Genomic DNA, 18,018 nt, shown 5'->3' with positions numbered 1-18,018 from the left:
GCTTGATAGAGATCAGTTCAAGCAGGTTTTCTGAAAAGGCAAGAGCATTTTTGGCTCAGTGATGTCAGAATAGCTTTTTAATTCAGTCTTCTGTTTTGTGTTACCAATGTGTGCGTTTACAAGCGTTTGTGTATAGAGAATACTTGTGACAAGACTGTTTTTGTTTTGTTTATTTTCCCCCTGCTGCCATGGATTTTATAGTTTTAGGTCTTGTAAACAGTAAGTTCACTCTGCCATACTGTAGCTGGTATTAGTGACGTCCTCAGATTTCTGTCAGTTAATCTCCTGGCTCGCTGCACAGCAGCAGCTTTACTCATAGCCATATGTGTTGGATCTGATTCTCATGTGTCATCAGTCATGATTCCATAATACTGGTATTTTAGCTTCTAGTACCCAAGACATTTGCTTTTCTTTTGCACTTAATACACACACTGTAATCATTTGTACTGTGTTGAGTGTTTTCCATCCTTACCCCATGTCACAACTCTGTCATAAGATCATATCAGACCAAATGAAGAGTTTTATGCCAAAATAAAAACAATCTAAGAAAATGATTGAATCATTTAAATAACAAACATTCAACTTTGTTGACAAAATTATATACTTAAATTATTTTGAGTAAAGTTATTTTTTAATAGCATGTTTTGGGATAGAACTCTGCATGTAGCAACATACAGTAATCCACATCTTAGTACAGGGGTTTCCAACCTGGGATCAAAGGGTCCCAACTGAGTAGTAGCTTTTTTCTTATGAAGCATTGGACATTTGTACAAGTTCAGACTTGTTAAAGATCCTTCAGCAATCTTAAACAATCTGAGAAGTAAAGTTACTCTTCAGTTGACCTGCTCACAGGTATGTCCTCACTGAGTATGTTTACATGTACACTAGTATCTCAGTTATGATCAGGTTTTTAGAGTATCCTGGTTGTGTTTTCCGCATTGAAACATCCTATCCCCATTTAAGAAATCTGGACAAGACTGGTGAAGACCAGCATACTGTACCCTATAGAGAAATCTAGACAAACCTGATCGTTCATGATCAGAAACCTGGATACAGTTACAATCATGCAACAGAGATATGAATAGCCATTTTTTTCATGTTTCTTGTAAATGCCATATCTTGAATAAATTTAATAATAAGATAAGGCTCAAAACTATGATATTAATGCATATGTAAACACACTCAGACCTTATGATGAGGGGTCACAACAAGGCATTGCTTTGTTTTAATGAATCACAAGCCAAAAAGATTGGGAACCACTGCTGTAGTATCACGTTTAATACAATGTACCTTGAATTGAGTTCTGTATTGAGGCCTGTGTTGTATTTCTCACATTTCCATGCTTGTTTGTTTGTTGCCCAGTTGAGCAGCTGCCCACCATCACAGCTCAGTCGCCTAGCTCTCTCATCGCCTTCCCTTTTGATGAGAGCTTCCCCATGACGTGTGAAGCCAAAGGGAATCCCGAGCCAGAGTGAGTACTGAGCCTTGCATCACTTCAGATGGGAGGAGGAGAGGATGGAGAGCTTGTTAGCAGCCAAACAGACACCAGTAACAAACAACAACAACAGTTGGCCATTGACATGATGTACTGTATTTTGTTGCTCTGATTTTGTGCACCAACTCTGGAAAATGAGCAGGCTGCAGTTCCAGCTGTAGGAGTTGACATTTCAATAACGGCTTCTTTATGTAGATTCAGATGGACAAAGAATGGCCAGGAATTCGACCCCTTTCTAGACCCCCGGCTGATGAAAGAGGAAAATTCTGGGACCTTTGTGATACCCAATGATGGGAACCTTACAGAGTACCAGGGAACCTATCGCTGTTACGCCTCAAACAAACTGGGGACCGCCATATCGAAGGAGATTGAGTTCATTGTGCCCCGTGAGTAACATATGTCTGTGTGTGTACGTGTGTGCGCATGGGGTGCTCTGTTACAGTGCTTTCAAAGTAATTCAGGACCAGCAGTCCTGTGTAATGACTGCACCTCTCCATTGTGAGCTTTTCATTGTATTGGACATGGCAGAAAGTCATTGAGGCTCCCAAGATCTCCACCCCTCGCAGCATCTCATCTAGAGCTCTGTACTGGAGAAAGCATCGAATGTGATCCAGCCTCTCCATCATTTCCTTTGCTGCATTTTTCATTTTTTTCCCGAGCACAGTATATACATTCCCAAAGAAAATCCACTCTGCGGGGGACTTTGACTAAATTTGGCTGGGCTTCAGCCACTCAGCAGTGGTGACAAGTCACACACAATAGTCATAGTTATGTCTGTTTTGTTTCTGCTGGCCAAGAACTGAAAAAAAAAGGCCCACAAAATTCAATCTGTGAAAGATACAGAGCTCAGGAAACACATGTTCACCACAGAATTGAAGAATGATATTACTGCCATCTGCTGGGGAAGAAGATTTAATATAATTTGACAATTTGATTTATTCATTCATTTCTGACTTCAGCTGCTCACTGTAGGTTTTGTCTTTAATCCAGATGTTCCAAAGTTTCCTAAAGAAACACTTGATCCTCTTGTGGTGGAGGAAGGCCAGCCTTTTACTTTACAGTGTAACCCACCAAAAGGAATACCACCTCTGCAGATCTACTGGATGACTATCAGTAAGTGATACTTTTTATGATAGATCAATGATGCAGTTTACTTCAAAATGCAAACATATTCCAGTGAAACACCTGTATTCTCACCCATGGTATGCTGTATTTAGGTAGACAGCAAAGTACTTCAAGTTTTTAAACAATTCTTCTCCTCACCTCCTGAGCTTATTAAGCCCTTAAAGACAAGCAAGCACAGATCTTAATTTTAGATTTGCCTGGCAATCCCAAAGTTCCCACAGCTACTAAATATGTAATTCTGTGGAAATGTGTATAAATTCATGATGAAGTCCTGGTTTTGAATATTTCCCTCTTTCACATCATATAGTTTCAGTGAAGAGCTGGAACAAGCTGCATTTGTGATGCCGCCAAGCAGTGTAGAGTAAGATGATTTTTCCAGGCACATACCAGCAGTGGTGTAAGAAACCTTACTTAAGTAAGAGTATTATACAACAAGGTAAAAATACTGCTGCAGTAAAATATCATCTATGACTACATTGTTATATCAAACGTTATATACAGTTTGATAGTTTAGTAAAAAGTACAAGATTTGCCTCTGAAATGTAGTGAAAGTATAACACAATAAAATACTCAAGTACATCAAAATAGTACTTAATTACAGTATTTGAGCAACTGACCAGCACAAAAAAGTGTATATTAGGGTGTTCAAATAGAGGGAATTTATATTAGACTTTTTCTGTGGCTGTTAAATGCTCTGGTTTTAGGACAATGACCAAAATCACAAGTTAAGACCTATCTAATATCAACCTGTCTCTGTACCCAGATCTCCAGCACATAGAACAGGATGAGAGGGTGTCAATGGGCTTGAATGGAGACCTTTACTTCTCTCACGCGGTTGAGAAGGACAGCAGGAGAGACTACTGCTGCTTCGCTGCCTTCCCAAGAATACGAACCATTGTTCAGAAGACTGCCATGTCTGTTATTGTAAAGACAAGTAGGTGTCACTTAAGCTTCTTTATCTTCACTCCTGCACTGTTTTCCTCTCAAACCAGCATGATGCAAACTTTGATTTGCTTTCAAAGCATTGATCATTTCCAACATGTTCATTGATATCCACATTCATGGCAACACTTCAAAAGCCATCCAAGTGTCGTGCTGTCTTGTTTTGTGAACCTCTGGTTTTATGTTGTGATTTTGATCTTAGTGATGTTTGTCATGTTCCATGTTGTCCTCATGCTCATTGTATTTTTGCTTCATCCACCTCCATTTCAGAGAAAACTGATACAAGTTCTGAAACTGGTAAGTTAAACACCCCTGTGGTGTGCTTCATCTATAAAGTGTGCACAGCGCAGGTGTGTTTATATTAATTTATACAATATATTTAAGTGTAACTGCATTACACCTCTGATTTGTATTATTGTCCACAATAATTCCTTAGCTAATGCAATCCTGGAGAGAAGACCTACACTTTTGACGCCCTCTGGTGTCAAATCAGAGATACAGCTGGTCAAAGGAGAAGACTTGAAATTGGAGTGCATTGCTGAAGGATTGTAAGTATTACTATATTTTTCACTAACTTCATCCATCCATTTTACTCCAAAAACAAACTAGAAAAATATTTTTTGAACAGATTTTAAATAACTGTAAGCCATTTGCTTTCAATGTTTCAGATTTTAGATTTTCTGCATTCATTTTAAGACTGGCTTGTCACATGTTTGAATGCCATTTCCTCTCATGTGTAGGCAGTGCCTAACTATTTCTGATTCACCTTGTGTCCCATTTCCGTTAGTCCAACTCCAAAGGTTGAGTGGGTGAAGATGGGTCATCACCTTCCTGATAAAGCAAAACCGGAGAGTCATGGGAAATTGTTGATTGTATCAGCAGTTGAACAGGAAGACAGCGGGAAGTATATGTGCAAGGCAAAGAACACATTAGGAGAAGTTGTCCATTACTTCACAGTGACAGTAGAAGGTAATTTCTACCTGCAGTGAAGTTATAGTGTTGCTAGTTGCTATCACATCAAACTTATTTGAAATCATTTAATATTCGCCACTTGAATAATGGACTGATTCTTCACTTTTTAAAAAAGTGTTGTGAACAGAATCTGTGTAGGAGCTCTAATAATACAATTTCTAATGGTACCAATGGTAGCATATTTAAGTGGTGAAAAGAAGTACTCTACTTAATTAAAAGTATGAATACAACAATGTTAAGAAAAATACTCCATTACAAGTCCCGAATTTCAAAATTTCATTAAGTAGACGAACAGAAGTATTGTGAACAAAATATATATACTCAAATTGGACTTCTTTGGGCCTTAAACAGCAAATTAAAATAAAATCCATCTGAGAAGTGCAAGGAGGAATGTCTTTTTGACAGCTCATTGACATGTGGAACCTAACTAGACACTTTAACACAGCATTGTATTTTATAAGTCTGTCGTATGTTTTGTATGCAACATCCTAAACAACTTTAGCAGATAAACTATTTTAGTGGAGTAAAACATTTATCCCTGAAATGTAGAGCAGAGTTAACATAAAATGAAAATACTCAAGTAAAGTATGTAAATTATACTTAGGTGCAGTACTTGAGCAGCTTAACTGAAAAAACTATAATATAGTTTTAAAATATAGGTCATTTATATCGGACTTTCTCTGGGCTGTTAAAAATCACAGGCTAAGATAAATGTACTTCACTACGTTTCATCACTGATTATGTTTAGAGTACATTGTACATGGCCTGTAGCTGTACATGAAGATGTCCTGTAAATAAAGACCTTGGAGGTACTGTGGTCATAGGCAGGTCTCTATGATCATTTGGTGAAAAATAATACCTTTAACACACCAACCCGATGAATAAGCTAGGTGTGAAATAGTCTCCTGAGTAAACCAGAGGTCATTATGCAGGTGTTAGCTTTTCATCAGACATCCTGTAAATAAACACAATATCTACTCTCTTGAATTATTTCCATGGATCCCGGTGTCCAAATGTAGGTGTATGTATAAATATCATACACTCTTGTTAACAGAATAAAGTGATAAAAACATGCACACAATACCAATAATAGGCCAACAATGATTCTAGTGAGACCATAGACAGCACCTCTTTGTGTCTCTATGTGTCTTTCATGGGTAGGCCTGTAAATGTGGCTTTTATAGTAAAGGGGCTCTAATATTGAATAACATACATTGCACAGATACTCCTGTGATTATGTCCTCTCTAAGTGTCTTTCTTAACAGACATTCATCAGTTTGATAATATCATGCCGACTATATGTTCTCAGAGCCTCCAGAGTGGGTGTCTGAACCTGAGAGTCAGCTCAGCATGATCGGCTCAGAGGTGCACATCCAATGCTCCGCCAGTGGGACTCCTCAGCCAACTGTAACATGGAAGGTGAACGGTGTACCTCTTAACGGTCAGTCTCACTTAACCCTTAACAACCTTTTTATGTAGTGTCAGTCCTAATAGCTGTTTAGTGTTGAAGTTACATTGTTTGTAGTGTTTGTCTTTCTTATTACATCATATTACATTAGGTATAACATCACGGAGGGGGGTTTAAGAGTGTTGTAGGGCCACAAATACCTAGAGAATACATAATTGCTCTTTACCAAATTATAAAGATAAATTAGATTTATTTTGTCACTCTTTGGTAAAATGTCACAATCATTGAAACCAATAATGCTGCAAATAGATGTCTTAAAGGATCACAAGTGAAAAATAGATTGGACCACTTTGGGTGTGAGAGGTTCTGTGCTCAAATCCTGAACTGAATGTAGGGAAAAAAGGTATTTCTTGTGTCATGTGTAATTAAACCTAGTGAATGGAGTATTAATGTTCAGCAAGAAGATTAAAAACTCTGATGTCATTGTGATTATGACTTTGAGCAAAGATAAAAAATACTGAGTTTAATATTCACATCCAGTAACAAATACTCTTCTCTTTATAGACAGTTCAGATTGCCCTGGAAAAAAAAGGTCAATCAACAATTTCTACAGAATTAGTCAATAAAAGAGAGAATACCCCCTGTATTGTACAGTCATGTGTGTGTAGGGGACATATGCAGGATTGGGCAAACTATGAGAAGAGAAGAGGGGACTTTTTATATATTTATATATTTCTATTATATTTATATTATTCCACTACAAGGGCATCAGGAGAAAAATCAGTTTGTGGAAATACAATGACAGATTTGTTAAAGCAAAGGGAGGGTCAAAATGTATGGAGGATAAGATAGTGAGTAATGCGTGTGAATTTAGAAAATTTTAAGTTGCAGATTTAAGTCCAGTTGTCTGTTGATATTTTTTTGACCTGCATTTAATATAAAAACAGTGTTGCAACATAAATGTTATCTTTAAAACTGGTGTTTTATCTTTGGTTGATTTCAGAAGTCCCAGCAGCCAACAGGAAGATGTTTGATAACACCATAGTTTTGTATAATGCCAAAGCATCTGACAGCGCTGTCTATCAGTGTGAGGCCTCCAACAGGCATGGAAACCTTCTGTCCAATGCAAACATCATGATTATGAGTAAGTGTGATAGCTTTTAGTTCTGTGAGCAACAGTTTTCATCAGTCCTGTTTCACTACCATGTTTTTATCAAGTACATATAAACAAAATCGAAAGACGTGCCATAAAAAGTATTTGTCTCACAGTGTTTCTGAGTAAGTGCAGCGAGTCACTTGGAGGCTGCTGACTGATGTGTCAAGCTGGAGAGCTGGTGCTGATGTTGGCATATGCCCATAAAACAGTGAGGAGCCCAGGGAAGGAGAGCTGTCTACAAGCTGCACTCCTTCATTCAGACTAGTGACTCTCCCTGTGGAGCAACAAGCACCGTTCTCTGACATTTATATGCTAACAAGTTTCCCCTCAATTCCATACTGATTTCAGTGCCATAAGACAAACATGTGCTGCTTTGCAAGTGCAGATAAAAAACAAAAACACAGAATGTTGCTTTCCATTGCTCTGCAGAAATGTGGGGAGTTTGTTCTTGGTGACACAGGAGTTAATAAAGCTGGACAGCCTCTGAATGCTAAGTCCCAGCTGCTGCCTTTGTAAACAATTAGGGGAGACAGACCATTTTAATGGGAGGCTTTGGCTACAACTGATAAGGTGCATGCGCTCGGCTAACTCATTATTCCATTGTTTTCTTCTTTGATTTCATTTTCACGTTTACACATTTCTGACAACTTGACAGCTGAATCATTTTTTTACACAAAGGAGCATACAATTAACACAAAATAAACGCAACAGTGTTGCCTCACCTCATTTAACCCATGATTATCTGCCTCATTCCATTGCTGTTTTATCTGGTTTGAAAACTGCTAAACTGTAAACTTGATCTTGCTCAGTGTTGTTATTGTTTCCTAAAAGCCCTGAAAGTACAGAAGTAATGGGCCACACCTTGTTCCATCAATGATGTAAAATCCACATCAGTACATCCTCTGCTTCCCTAACAACCTTTGATTGATGACTATACCCTGCTGCTTGTCTTTACAGATCTGCCCCCCATGATTTTGACCAATGAGGGGGAGGATTACTCTGCTGTAGAGGGTAAGGGAGTGATGATGCACTGCAAGGTCTTCAGCTCTCCTCCTTCCACTATCACCTGGTAAGCGTGCAATTTTTCCGTGTCTCCTATACACCAGCAGAGAGCAGTAGATCTCAACTACTCGATGCATTCAGTCCTTCTGTACACTGTTTCTGTATCAATGTCCTACTGTTTCTTTAAAACAGCCTGTCAGTCAGCGCTGATGTTGTTTTCAGCAACTTTTATTTTGTCTTTGCTGCCAGCGTGTAGTGTTTATCTATTCAGACTGTTGTTATGCTCCCATTTAATTTTACTTAAGAAAACTTTGAGACTATAATTGATGTTTTTTCCTGAATGTTTTCCAGGAGCAAAGATGATTCCTCTGAATCCGTGGAGGGGCCAAGGTTTACCATTCACGAGAATGGATCCCTGGAGATCTACAGTGTAGAAAGAGAGGACACAGGACAGTACACGTGTTTAGTTAAAAACACAGAGGGATCATCTGCCATTGACGCCATGCTCTATGTGAAAGGTAAACAGATTTACATGTAACAGCGTTTGCAGCAGCTCACACTCCTTGAGATGTAACTAATATGATCCTGCCTGTGGAAGATCCCACTAGAATAGTTGTGGCCCCGGAGGACCAGCAGATCTTAATAGGTACCACAGCCCAGCTCTCATGCCTGGCAGAGTATGACAAGTCCTTCAGCAATGACTTTGAGCTCCTATGGGAAAAAGATGATATGGAGATAGCCCTCAACTACACTGAGAATTCAAGGTAGAAGTCTGGATTTTCTTTTTTTTTTTTTCTTTTATAGTATTGCAGACTTGATACTAGCTGGAAAGTTGTTTTCCTTTTCAGTTTCATCAGTCAATATTGTGTCTCCATCTTTCTGTCAACAGATACTTAGTGGAGGATGGTATTCTTCAGATCATCAATGTAAGCCATGGGGACCAGGGTGTGTACACATGTGTGGCAAGAACTCCAGTGGACCGAGACATGGCTTCAGCACTGCTCTTGGTGTTAGGTGAGCTAACATAGGAACAATATTTCTGTTCCAGGGCCAGAGGATCAGAGACCCCCTCGTGCTACATTAATGTATGAAACAGTCATGCTCGGATCAGTATGTCAGGAAGGCAAAGTGGAGAATGAACATGCAGACCATAGCTTTATTAGTGCAGTGCTGTGTCTGACAAGTGCCCTTTTGAGATACTGTTGACATCTTAAAGTCTAAAAGAAATAGTGGCAGCCCATGCAGCAATGCAGCTTGCACACACCCAGACTCTCAGTATGATTTGACTGAACATTTGTACCATTTGGCCTTTTTTTTCTCACTGGACAGATTGATGTGTCTGTGATTTTCCAAAGTCATGTTGTTGTGTTGGTTTTCAGACGTCCCTGATGCGCCTGAGAACTTGGTACTGTCTGAACACAAGAGCAAAAGTGTGAAACTGAAATGGATCCCTGGGGACGATCACAACAGCTCAACCACAGGTAACAGGGAACATCTGTGTGTGCAGGTGTCATATACAGTACATACTGAATGAGTGCATCTTGTGGTGAATGATATTAGTATGACATTTTTTGCCATCATTCTGCATGTAAATGGATTTGTTTGATTCTATCATGTACAATGTGAACCTATTATTGATTCATCCATGCATGAATTACAATTAGTCTCCCTGAGGAATACACAAACCCAGATCAGGGTTTGAGTTTTCTGCACAGCTGGTGGTTAGATAAGCAGTCCTTTGGCAAGAACCATAGCAGCGAGGTAAGACTCTGATTGTCCTTCTACCTGTCAACAGATTTTATTATTGAGTATGAGGAAAGCCAGTGGGAGCCAGGAAACTGGAAGGAGCTGCACAGAGTGCCTGGGAACCACAACTCAGCCGTCCTCAAGCTCCACGGTCACGTTGACTATCGCTTCCGCGTGTCTGGAGTTAATAGTGTGGGGAGGGGTCCTCCCAGCGAGCCCACGGAGAGATACAAAACCCCCGCAGCAGGTCTGAGGCTTCCTCCTTTCATTGTTTATTATACTTTTTGATAAGGTCCTCCAGGCCACTTGAGCTGCCAACAATGCTGCTCTGTGAACTTTAAAACACTCAGACCTGCTACATAATTGATTCCACTCTTGTTGAAAATCAGCTCTCTTGCGTGCCTATTTCACTGGAGATTTCTTCCACTATTCCGACAAAATCTATATTCCTTCTTTTCTACAGCCCCTGACAAGAACCCTGAAAATATCAAAATCGAAGGTCATTTGCCACATGAAATGGATATCAACTGGGAGGTAAAGAATAGAGCTTGCTCTTTTATAATCCTCTTACTGCAAATTCTGTAATGTGGGTTACCTTTGAATTATTCACATTTATTACAGTTTTTGGGAGTTAAAGAATTTCTCTAAGAGAACAGAGATGACATTTTATCAATGTTTCATAGGCAATTATCAATAGGAATTTAAGAAATAGAATTGGCCCACTTTTGATATTTCATTCTGTGGTTCAGATCTTTAGAGAAGCCATTTCCTAGGATCACTGTGAAAGATTTTCCATTGAAAGCAGATCCCTTTCTTTGATTAGAAAGAGAAAGGAGGGCTATGAAAAAGGAAAATTTCTTTTAATGCGTACAGTAATACATTCAGCGTTAATGTTAGAAAGATGAATCTCTCCTTCACTTATTATCTGGTTGCCCTGTCATGGTAACAACCCCCGAATCCTGGATTCATGAGCTCTCCCACTGTTAATGATTTGCTTTTGTGGAAAGTGGTATCTCATTCTATTTCTCATGGTCTGACTTCTGTGAGGAGATAAATCTTTTCATCTATGATGTTATATGAAGCTGTATATCAAAGAAAAGCCTTGCTGCAAGACCAGGTCAATTGTTCCATTGTTTTATTAGATAGTGGGATAAAACACTGCCAGTGTTCCAAGCACAGTTCACTAGCTTGTCATTTTAATCCCAGGGAGGCAGTGACATTGAGAGTTAAAATACAAGAAGTGTCTTATGCAACTGTGAAAGTCTGTATGAAACCCTTCATACCATTGTTCTTCCTTTTTATTTTTGCATTCTTTTGTCTCTGTCATTCAGCCCTTGTTGCCCATTGAGCACAATGGCCCTGGTCTGGAATATAAGGTGAGTTATAGAAGACAGGACATACTGGAGGACTGGAGGGAACACATGGTGAAGAGACACTCGTTTGTGGTGAAGAACACTCCCACCTTTGTTCCCTATGAGATCAAGATCCAAGCCAAAAACAATCAGGGCTGGGGCCCGGAGCCCAAGATAGTGACTGGCTATTCAGGAGAAGACTGTAAGTAGCTGACATATAATTTTATGTATAGATGCACTAGTTCATACTTTTTGTATCAACAGTGGATCAGATGACTGTCATGTTAAAGGTGTCCCTGCAATCACCCAACTCTGCAGTTCCCCTTTGCTCTAAGGATGTTTTGTGTCTTTTAACACATTGTTTTGGTTGTGCCATCTTCAGTTCTGCTCTTATCAGTGCAGAAGTTCTAATAAACCCACTGCATGCCATCTGTACAGCACCAAATAGAACAAAAAGTTAGCAGGTAGCCGGTGAACATGTTGAGCATTGAGCAGCCAAGGAGGTATTTCCCTCAGGAGCTGGTTGAGCATTAGACAGAGCTAAAAAGAGAGTGAATATTGGATTTACATTCATCAAGTACCAAGAAATACAACTCAAAATGAATATTAAAGCAAGACTGTTTAACTTTTGAAAGAATAAATAACAATTCTCCTCCTAAAATGAAAAGTTGATTTCACAAGCATAAAACATAAGCTCAGTGCATTTCAATACTGTCAACGGTTTGCTGCTACACCAGACCATTACCTAGTCTGGTGTGACCAGTAGCTGTAACCAGCACAGTAAATTGTTTGTGATCAGATTGTTTTGGTATTCCTCTCACCTCCAACTTCAATTAGTATCACTTATTGCATCTTTTTAAAAAATGTGATGTTTCTCTTTGGACAGAGATTAAAAGAAAATTGACAATAAGATGCACTAAACAACGCCTGAAGTTTTTCTTTCTGGTGATAAAGCTAAGCCCTGCATAACTCTGAAATTTTCAGTTGCAGTATTCAGGTAGACTTTGTGAAATTATTTATTTATACGCTTTGTAATTTTGAAACATTTGAGAGGGAATGAAATGTTTAAAACTGAGTTTGACTTAGACTTAGAGTGTCAAGGTTGTATATAGTAGCAGCAATAGCAATAGCAGACATTTCTCAAGAGTCTGTATAGATGTTTATTGTATTTCTACTACTGTATTATTTTTACTGTTTAGCTCTCTTCTGGACTTGCCCCCAGGAGGTCATCTCAGGTCATGACACTAATCACTGTTGTGTTCTTTCTCAAATGTGGTGTTAGAAATTGCTCCCTTAGCTTGGTGGTTAGCTTTCTTGACTGTAGACAGAGTTGTTCAGTGACTAATTATTGATTGATTGGTTGATCATTCCCTGATAGGTGTCAACGTAAATAGGTGATATCTAATTGTGTCTAGTTAAGTATTTTTCATGTTTTTGTTCATTTGTTCATGAGTTATTGCTGATCTTTCGTCACTGTTCTGTTTTTCCTTGACTTTCATCTTACTGTAGATTCTATTGTGTATTTGCAGTTCCCTCTGCTGCACCTGATGATGTAGCTGTAGAGGTGATGAACAGCTCAGTGGTCAAGGTTAGCTGGGCGCGTGTACACAAGGACAAGCTACATGGACATCTGGGAGGCTACAGGGTAATACCTCAAAAACAGACCTTTGCTTTTAGACACAGTTTAAAAGGAATGACCCTGACCTTGCTCTAAACGTTTGCTTCTCTCACCTCACTCTGTCTCGTTTTTACTTGGCCAGCTCAATGTTCACACCACCAGAAAAAAAAGAAACAAGAAAAAACAACGAAAATGTATTCTCAGACATGCATATGATACACAAAGTTTGATCTCTGCTGAGGATGGCTCTGCGCATCTCTCTCTTGATGCAGGTACACTGGTGGCGTCTGCGCAGTTTGGTGGACTCAAAGAAAAGTCATGGAGACAAACAGACACTGACGTTCCCGGGGGACAGGAACCACGCTACTGTACCAGGACTAACTCCCTTCTCCGAGTACAGCCTCATTGTCATGACCTTCAACAGGCGGGGTAACGGCCCCGGCAGCCATCCCGTCAACTTCAAAACCCCAGAGGGAGGTAGGATTGTGGAAAAACAGCATGAAGTGTATTGATTCACAACTACTGAAGGGAAAATCTAATAATAGCCACGGAAACTGGGTTGGAGAATTCAGATGCTTACTGTGTGTATTACCTTCTTTGCACCCACAGTCCCGGAGAAAAATCCTATTTTCAGGGTCACAGATGTACAGAAGCACACTGTCTCTCTGGCCTGGTCCCAGCCATTGGAGCCTAATGGGATTCTCACCGGGTACCTCCTGGAGTATCAGCTTAGTACGTATCCCTAAGCCTCATGCCTCTACTAAACTAACTAATGTCCCCGTCTTGCTACAAAGAGAACTTGTTTCTTCCTTTGTGTTTAATAGTGTTTATATTACAGAACTCTGTTTCTTTCCAGCTTGTACCATCATAAGGAAAGAAAAATTTGTATACAAAAACACACAGACTGTATATTTTAATCTGGCAACACCTGAATATGAAGGAAAAATCGTTGTGCTGCTCTAATAGGGCTGGGTCATTGTGAGGTCAGAGTATGTGTATAGGAAACATGTCAGGGTGATGTCTGCTGGCCTGCGTGTCACAATCATGGCTCAGCTAGTGCTGACCAAGGCCACTGTGTCACAGTCTGTTAAGGTCCAGCCTTACTGACCCCATACTGTCTACAGGGGACTTTTTCACCATAGCTCACAGTCCCAGGGGGTACCATCACTGAACACAAGGTGTTCATCCCACGTGTGCACACACTTTGCTGCCCTTAAACAAAAGTCATAATGAAGCTAATGACAAACTTCCAACAACATCTTAGTGCTGTATTTCCCGGCTAATTGAGTTTGATTTGGCGGCTGCACAAGAGGGCCAAGTGTCATACAGTATTTCAGGAGAGGACGTTTTCATTGTGCCACAGTAATAAAGCTGATGGAGTCTTTGAAGTGTGACTTTTTTGAAGTCCCCTCAGAGGAAGTCATGTGTGAAATGTTGAGGAGTATCAGTGTATCATCAGTGACACAAGTGGAATATCAAGCTGCAGCGCAGCTGTTTGAGAGCTACGCCCATCTTCACAGCAGCTTTTAATAGCTTCACATTTCACAGGTTTCACTATCATTACATTGTTTAACACACTGAGCATCAAGTAATACCAGGGTGTTTAGACAGCTTTAACTTAATTGCTTTTGAATGGCACATTGTCTGTGTGAAACCTTTTGATCATTGTGTCAGGTTGACACTGAAGAAGATCAGTGATTTGTTTTTAAAATATTAGCAGTTTACTGAACTTATACAGGTGTTTTTGTCAGTATTTTTCTTTTCAAATCTCAAAATAAATTGCTTAATGTAAATGGTGAATGTGTCCTGAAATTCCCCTCACCATCAAGTGGTATGGTCACACTGCCTTAAAGAGCTGCTAACCCACTCCAGAGCCTGAGGCAGAGTAGGCTGCTATATACAGTACTTAACACCTACTTGTCTGCATCCCAGCAAGTTAGTCATAGCACTTGACAAGGAAAGGATAAGTGTGTCACAAAATTGCAAATGAGGATCCACGCATACAGTCCATTCTCTCATCTTGAAATATTTTACCAGTTTGATCAGAGCAATTTACACCTTATTTTTTGTGGTGTGGCATAGAAGATACAGTTTTCACTTATATTGCAAGTGTATTTCAAAATTAATCTGAAGAATTTATGTGAGGATTCTTTCATTTCATCTGACATTGCATATTCAAGCAGATTGACCTTTATGAACACTTAAGATCATTTTACAGTATATTAGACTGTACCACCAAGAGTAGAGCAGGAGTAGAGGTAGTAGAGTTTGCACTGCACACTGATATGAAACATCTTCACAAGTGGGAGTTCAAAATTACCTTGACTTCAGTTCACTCTGTTTTTTTTTTTTTTTTTTTTTTTACTATTTGGGCTAAACTCACACTAGCTGTTGGGTCATTGTCAGAATTCAGTGTCGGTGAGTCTCTACACAAGGCCAACCGTATTTAGCCCAGTAGACTGGAGTATTTGGAAATATTGTTGTCTGAAGTCAGTGAAAGAGCCACTGTCTGTAGCCTTCAGTCAGTTCATGTACAATCATGTGCACCAGCCATCAGGCCTCAAGTGTTTGTGGATAAGTGAGAAAATACCCATCCACAGGGTAGAAATATGATGTTTGTGGCCTCTCCTCTGTACCAGCCTCGATTGCCTAATTTCCAAAAAAAGGATCATTTTGTCCTTAGAAACAAAACAAAAAATCTGTTATGTCTGATAACAGTGGGTGGTGTCCAGGCAAAAAGAGAACCAGACCAATACGTTCTTGTCATTGTTTGCTACCAGAGAGACCTAGCATCTCTTTCACAGCAAAGGTCGCCTCAACACCTGCTGTGTTTGTTTTTGTTACAAAGATCAGAATTGCCACCTCCCTACCTACTGGCCTGCTTTACGTGGTGAAAAATAAGGTCCCATCACAATATAGACAGAGTGCAGACAACAATAACACAAAGAAATTCTAGATATAAATGTTCAGGACAAAATATGTTTGTTTGTTAAGCAAAAAAAAGTCAAAATAAGAAGTGACATTTGGGCATTGCTGAAACTCTTGTGATTATCAGTAGGACATATTATGAAAGGCCTGTGGTTGAAGAGTTGTTTACTCTGAAGTGCAAGCTGAAAGTTAAACATAACAGTGTGTGCCAAAGTATAGGAATCACTCTGTCATAAGTAAAATCTCTCTGATTTTTACTGGATACTCATTCCAACATAGATATGTACATATGAAGATATGGGTTTAAGAACTTTATGGTGTAATTTATTTTAAAATGTAATATCTTTGAAAACATAATGGGATGATAAGTAGAAATTAATATTATATCAAAATAGTAGGACAACACTGGAACTCTGTTTCCAAAATAATGACAATATACTGGGAGAAATAATGCGGCTTTTGAATCCAACAATCCAAACTGAGAAGGTCCTTTATTACACTGGAAGGGTATGTGGACTGTAAAATAAAGCAGTCATTTAACCCCATTTTCACAGTACAGTACTTAGGCAAGGCTGGGTATGGCTGTTTTAGTGTTTAGTATATTTGAACAACAGGGTAATTTAGTGTTAAGACATAAAAGGCATCAAGACAAAATGTAAAAGCAATTTAAGACAGTATAAAAAAAACTAAAAATAGCTAAAAATTAGTAAAGTGCAAAATAAAAAGAAACATGAATAGAATAAAAATAAATAAGTACAAATACAAGAGTGAAAGTTGCAGTGCAATGTAAGAAATTAGAGATTATTAACAACTTGATTGAAAGGACTGCAGTTTTGTTTTGTTTTCTGCAGTTTGTTTTGTGGAACATAAAAACAAAACTCTGCTTCTCCATGTTTATTTTTGATTCTGGAAACATAAAGCCGACCTGTTTTAAGTGGTTGGGATGGTTGAATGTATGTTGGCCCCTAAATCATTCAGTGCTTTATAAACCAGCAGCAGGAACAATTCTCTGACAGACAGGAGGCCAGTGTTAAGATCTTACAATCTAGTTACAGAGTATGTGCTAGTTTACAAGTCAATGGATGTTATGCATAGGTGACAGTAGGATTTGATTTCATCAGGACAGAATATTAAAAATGTTGGAGAAGACATCCTTATTACAATGTATGCAGTCACTTGTTCACCCTGTAATTACAATACAGTGTAGTCACAGGTATCCAAGCTATCAAAATAGTTTTATATGTTTAATAATTTGCTCAGCAGATTGTGTAATAAAATAATTTGCTAACTTGTACTCATTGAGGACAAGGAGCTGAAAACACAGGAGAAAGTTGCCTTATTACAATGTTTGTATGGGATGTGCAGTGTGTAAAGCAAAACTATAACAGTGATGACAGTATAATATCATTAGGGACAAAGAATTGAAAATTAACAAGACAGTTTGCTCATTATAGTGTATACAGAATATAAGTACTGTAAAATGTTTCTTGTTTTCCCCTTTTTGTTTTATTTTTCCTTTACCCGCTGGTGGGTTCGTAGTACGAAGACGCATCCCGACTGTAATCTAAATCTCTAATCTCTTGTGATTTTTACATCTAGTCAACGACACGGAGGATGTGGGGCCGCTACAGACGGTAGACATTAGCAACCCTGACACCACCAAGTGGATCCTACGTGACTTGGAGCCTGTGAGCAAATACAAGTTCTACTTGCGCTCCTGCACCACTGTGGGCTGCGGGCCTGTTGTGAGCGAGGAATGCACCACCACCCTAGAAACAAGTGAGTGATGGAGGTTCCAGAAAGCAACTGACTGGATTGGCTTGTGGGTGTGTATGGATGGGTGGGTGAGTGTGTTGCTTCCTGGGGTAGACAATGAGAACGTAGACAAGCTCTGAGGTGCAGAATTGGCTCGGCAGAATTCAGGCTAAGTGAACAAGGTGACAAAGCCATTTCACTATTTCAAAATGGCATTGAACTAGCAGAATATGATATATGCCCGGGCAGCCAAGCTTTTCATATCTCCATGTAAGTAATTTTTGTGGATAAACAATTTCATATGGGTGTAGTAGAGGTTTTCATTTGTCACTGTCATGAGAGAGCAAGTGCTTATTGATTGCATGGAGAGCGTGAGCAATGAAACAATCAGCCAAGAAAGAACATTGCTTTTAGCAGGAGGGAAACTGAAGGTTTTGATACTGAATTGTGTAATCATGAAAGAGATGGTGGGTAAGTAATCATAATGAGCCAGCTTGTAGCATGTAATCTTTTCTTTTC

The 18,018-nt window shown here is 39.2% G+C and overlaps 1 protein-coding gene across 7 annotated transcripts in view; it reads left to right on the top strand.

Moving 5' to 3' along the window:
• Positions 1-18,018, top strand: part of chl1b (cell adhesion molecule L1-like b) — a 60,808-nt gene that overhangs the window by 32,234 nt on the left and 10,556 nt on the right. For 5 of the 7 annotated variants that reach the window (XM_018698978.2, XM_018698973.2, XM_018698979.2 and 2 more), the window contains exons 3-24: positions 202-219; positions 1,363-1,471; positions 1,691-1,881; positions 2,486-2,608; positions 3,384-3,554; positions 3,833-3,859; positions 3,999-4,110; positions 4,350-4,531; positions 5,844-5,975; positions 6,946-7,086; positions 8,056-8,167; positions 8,452-8,618; positions 8,699-8,864; positions 8,990-9,114; positions 9,480-9,581; positions 9,896-10,093; positions 10,310-10,380; positions 11,178-11,400; positions 12,728-12,843; positions 13,089-13,293; positions 13,426-13,548; positions 17,344-17,523. In XM_018698978.2, coding sequence (XP_018554494.1) covers positions 202-219; positions 1,363-1,471; positions 1,691-1,881; positions 2,486-2,608; positions 3,384-3,554; positions 3,833-3,859; positions 3,999-4,110; positions 4,350-4,531; positions 5,844-5,975; positions 6,946-7,086; positions 8,056-8,167; positions 8,452-8,618; positions 8,699-8,864; positions 8,990-9,114; positions 9,480-9,581; positions 9,896-10,093; positions 10,310-10,380; positions 11,178-11,400; positions 12,728-12,843; positions 13,089-13,293; positions 13,426-13,548; positions 17,344-17,523 — 2,994 coding nt within the window. The remainder of the gene's footprint in view (positions 1-201; positions 220-1,362; positions 1,472-1,690; positions 1,882-2,485; positions 2,609-3,383; positions 3,555-3,832; positions 3,860-3,998; positions 4,111-4,349; positions 4,532-5,843; positions 5,976-6,945; positions 7,087-8,055; positions 8,168-8,451; positions 8,619-8,698; positions 8,865-8,989; positions 9,115-9,479; positions 9,582-9,895; positions 10,094-10,309; positions 10,381-11,177; positions 11,401-12,727; positions 12,844-13,088; positions 13,294-13,425; positions 13,549-17,343; positions 17,524-18,018) is intronic. The other 2 variants (XM_018698976.2, XM_018698977.2) reach the window with 2 other exon arrangements.

Source organism: Lates calcarifer, linkage group LG12 (genome assembly GCF_001640805.2).
Source record: "Lates calcarifer isolate ASB-BC8 linkage group LG12, TLL_Latcal_v3, whole genome shotgun sequence".
NCBI lineage: Eukaryota > Metazoa > Chordata > Actinopteri > Centropomidae > Lates > Lates calcarifer.
This window is presented reverse-complemented; position numbering and strand designations above follow the sequence as displayed.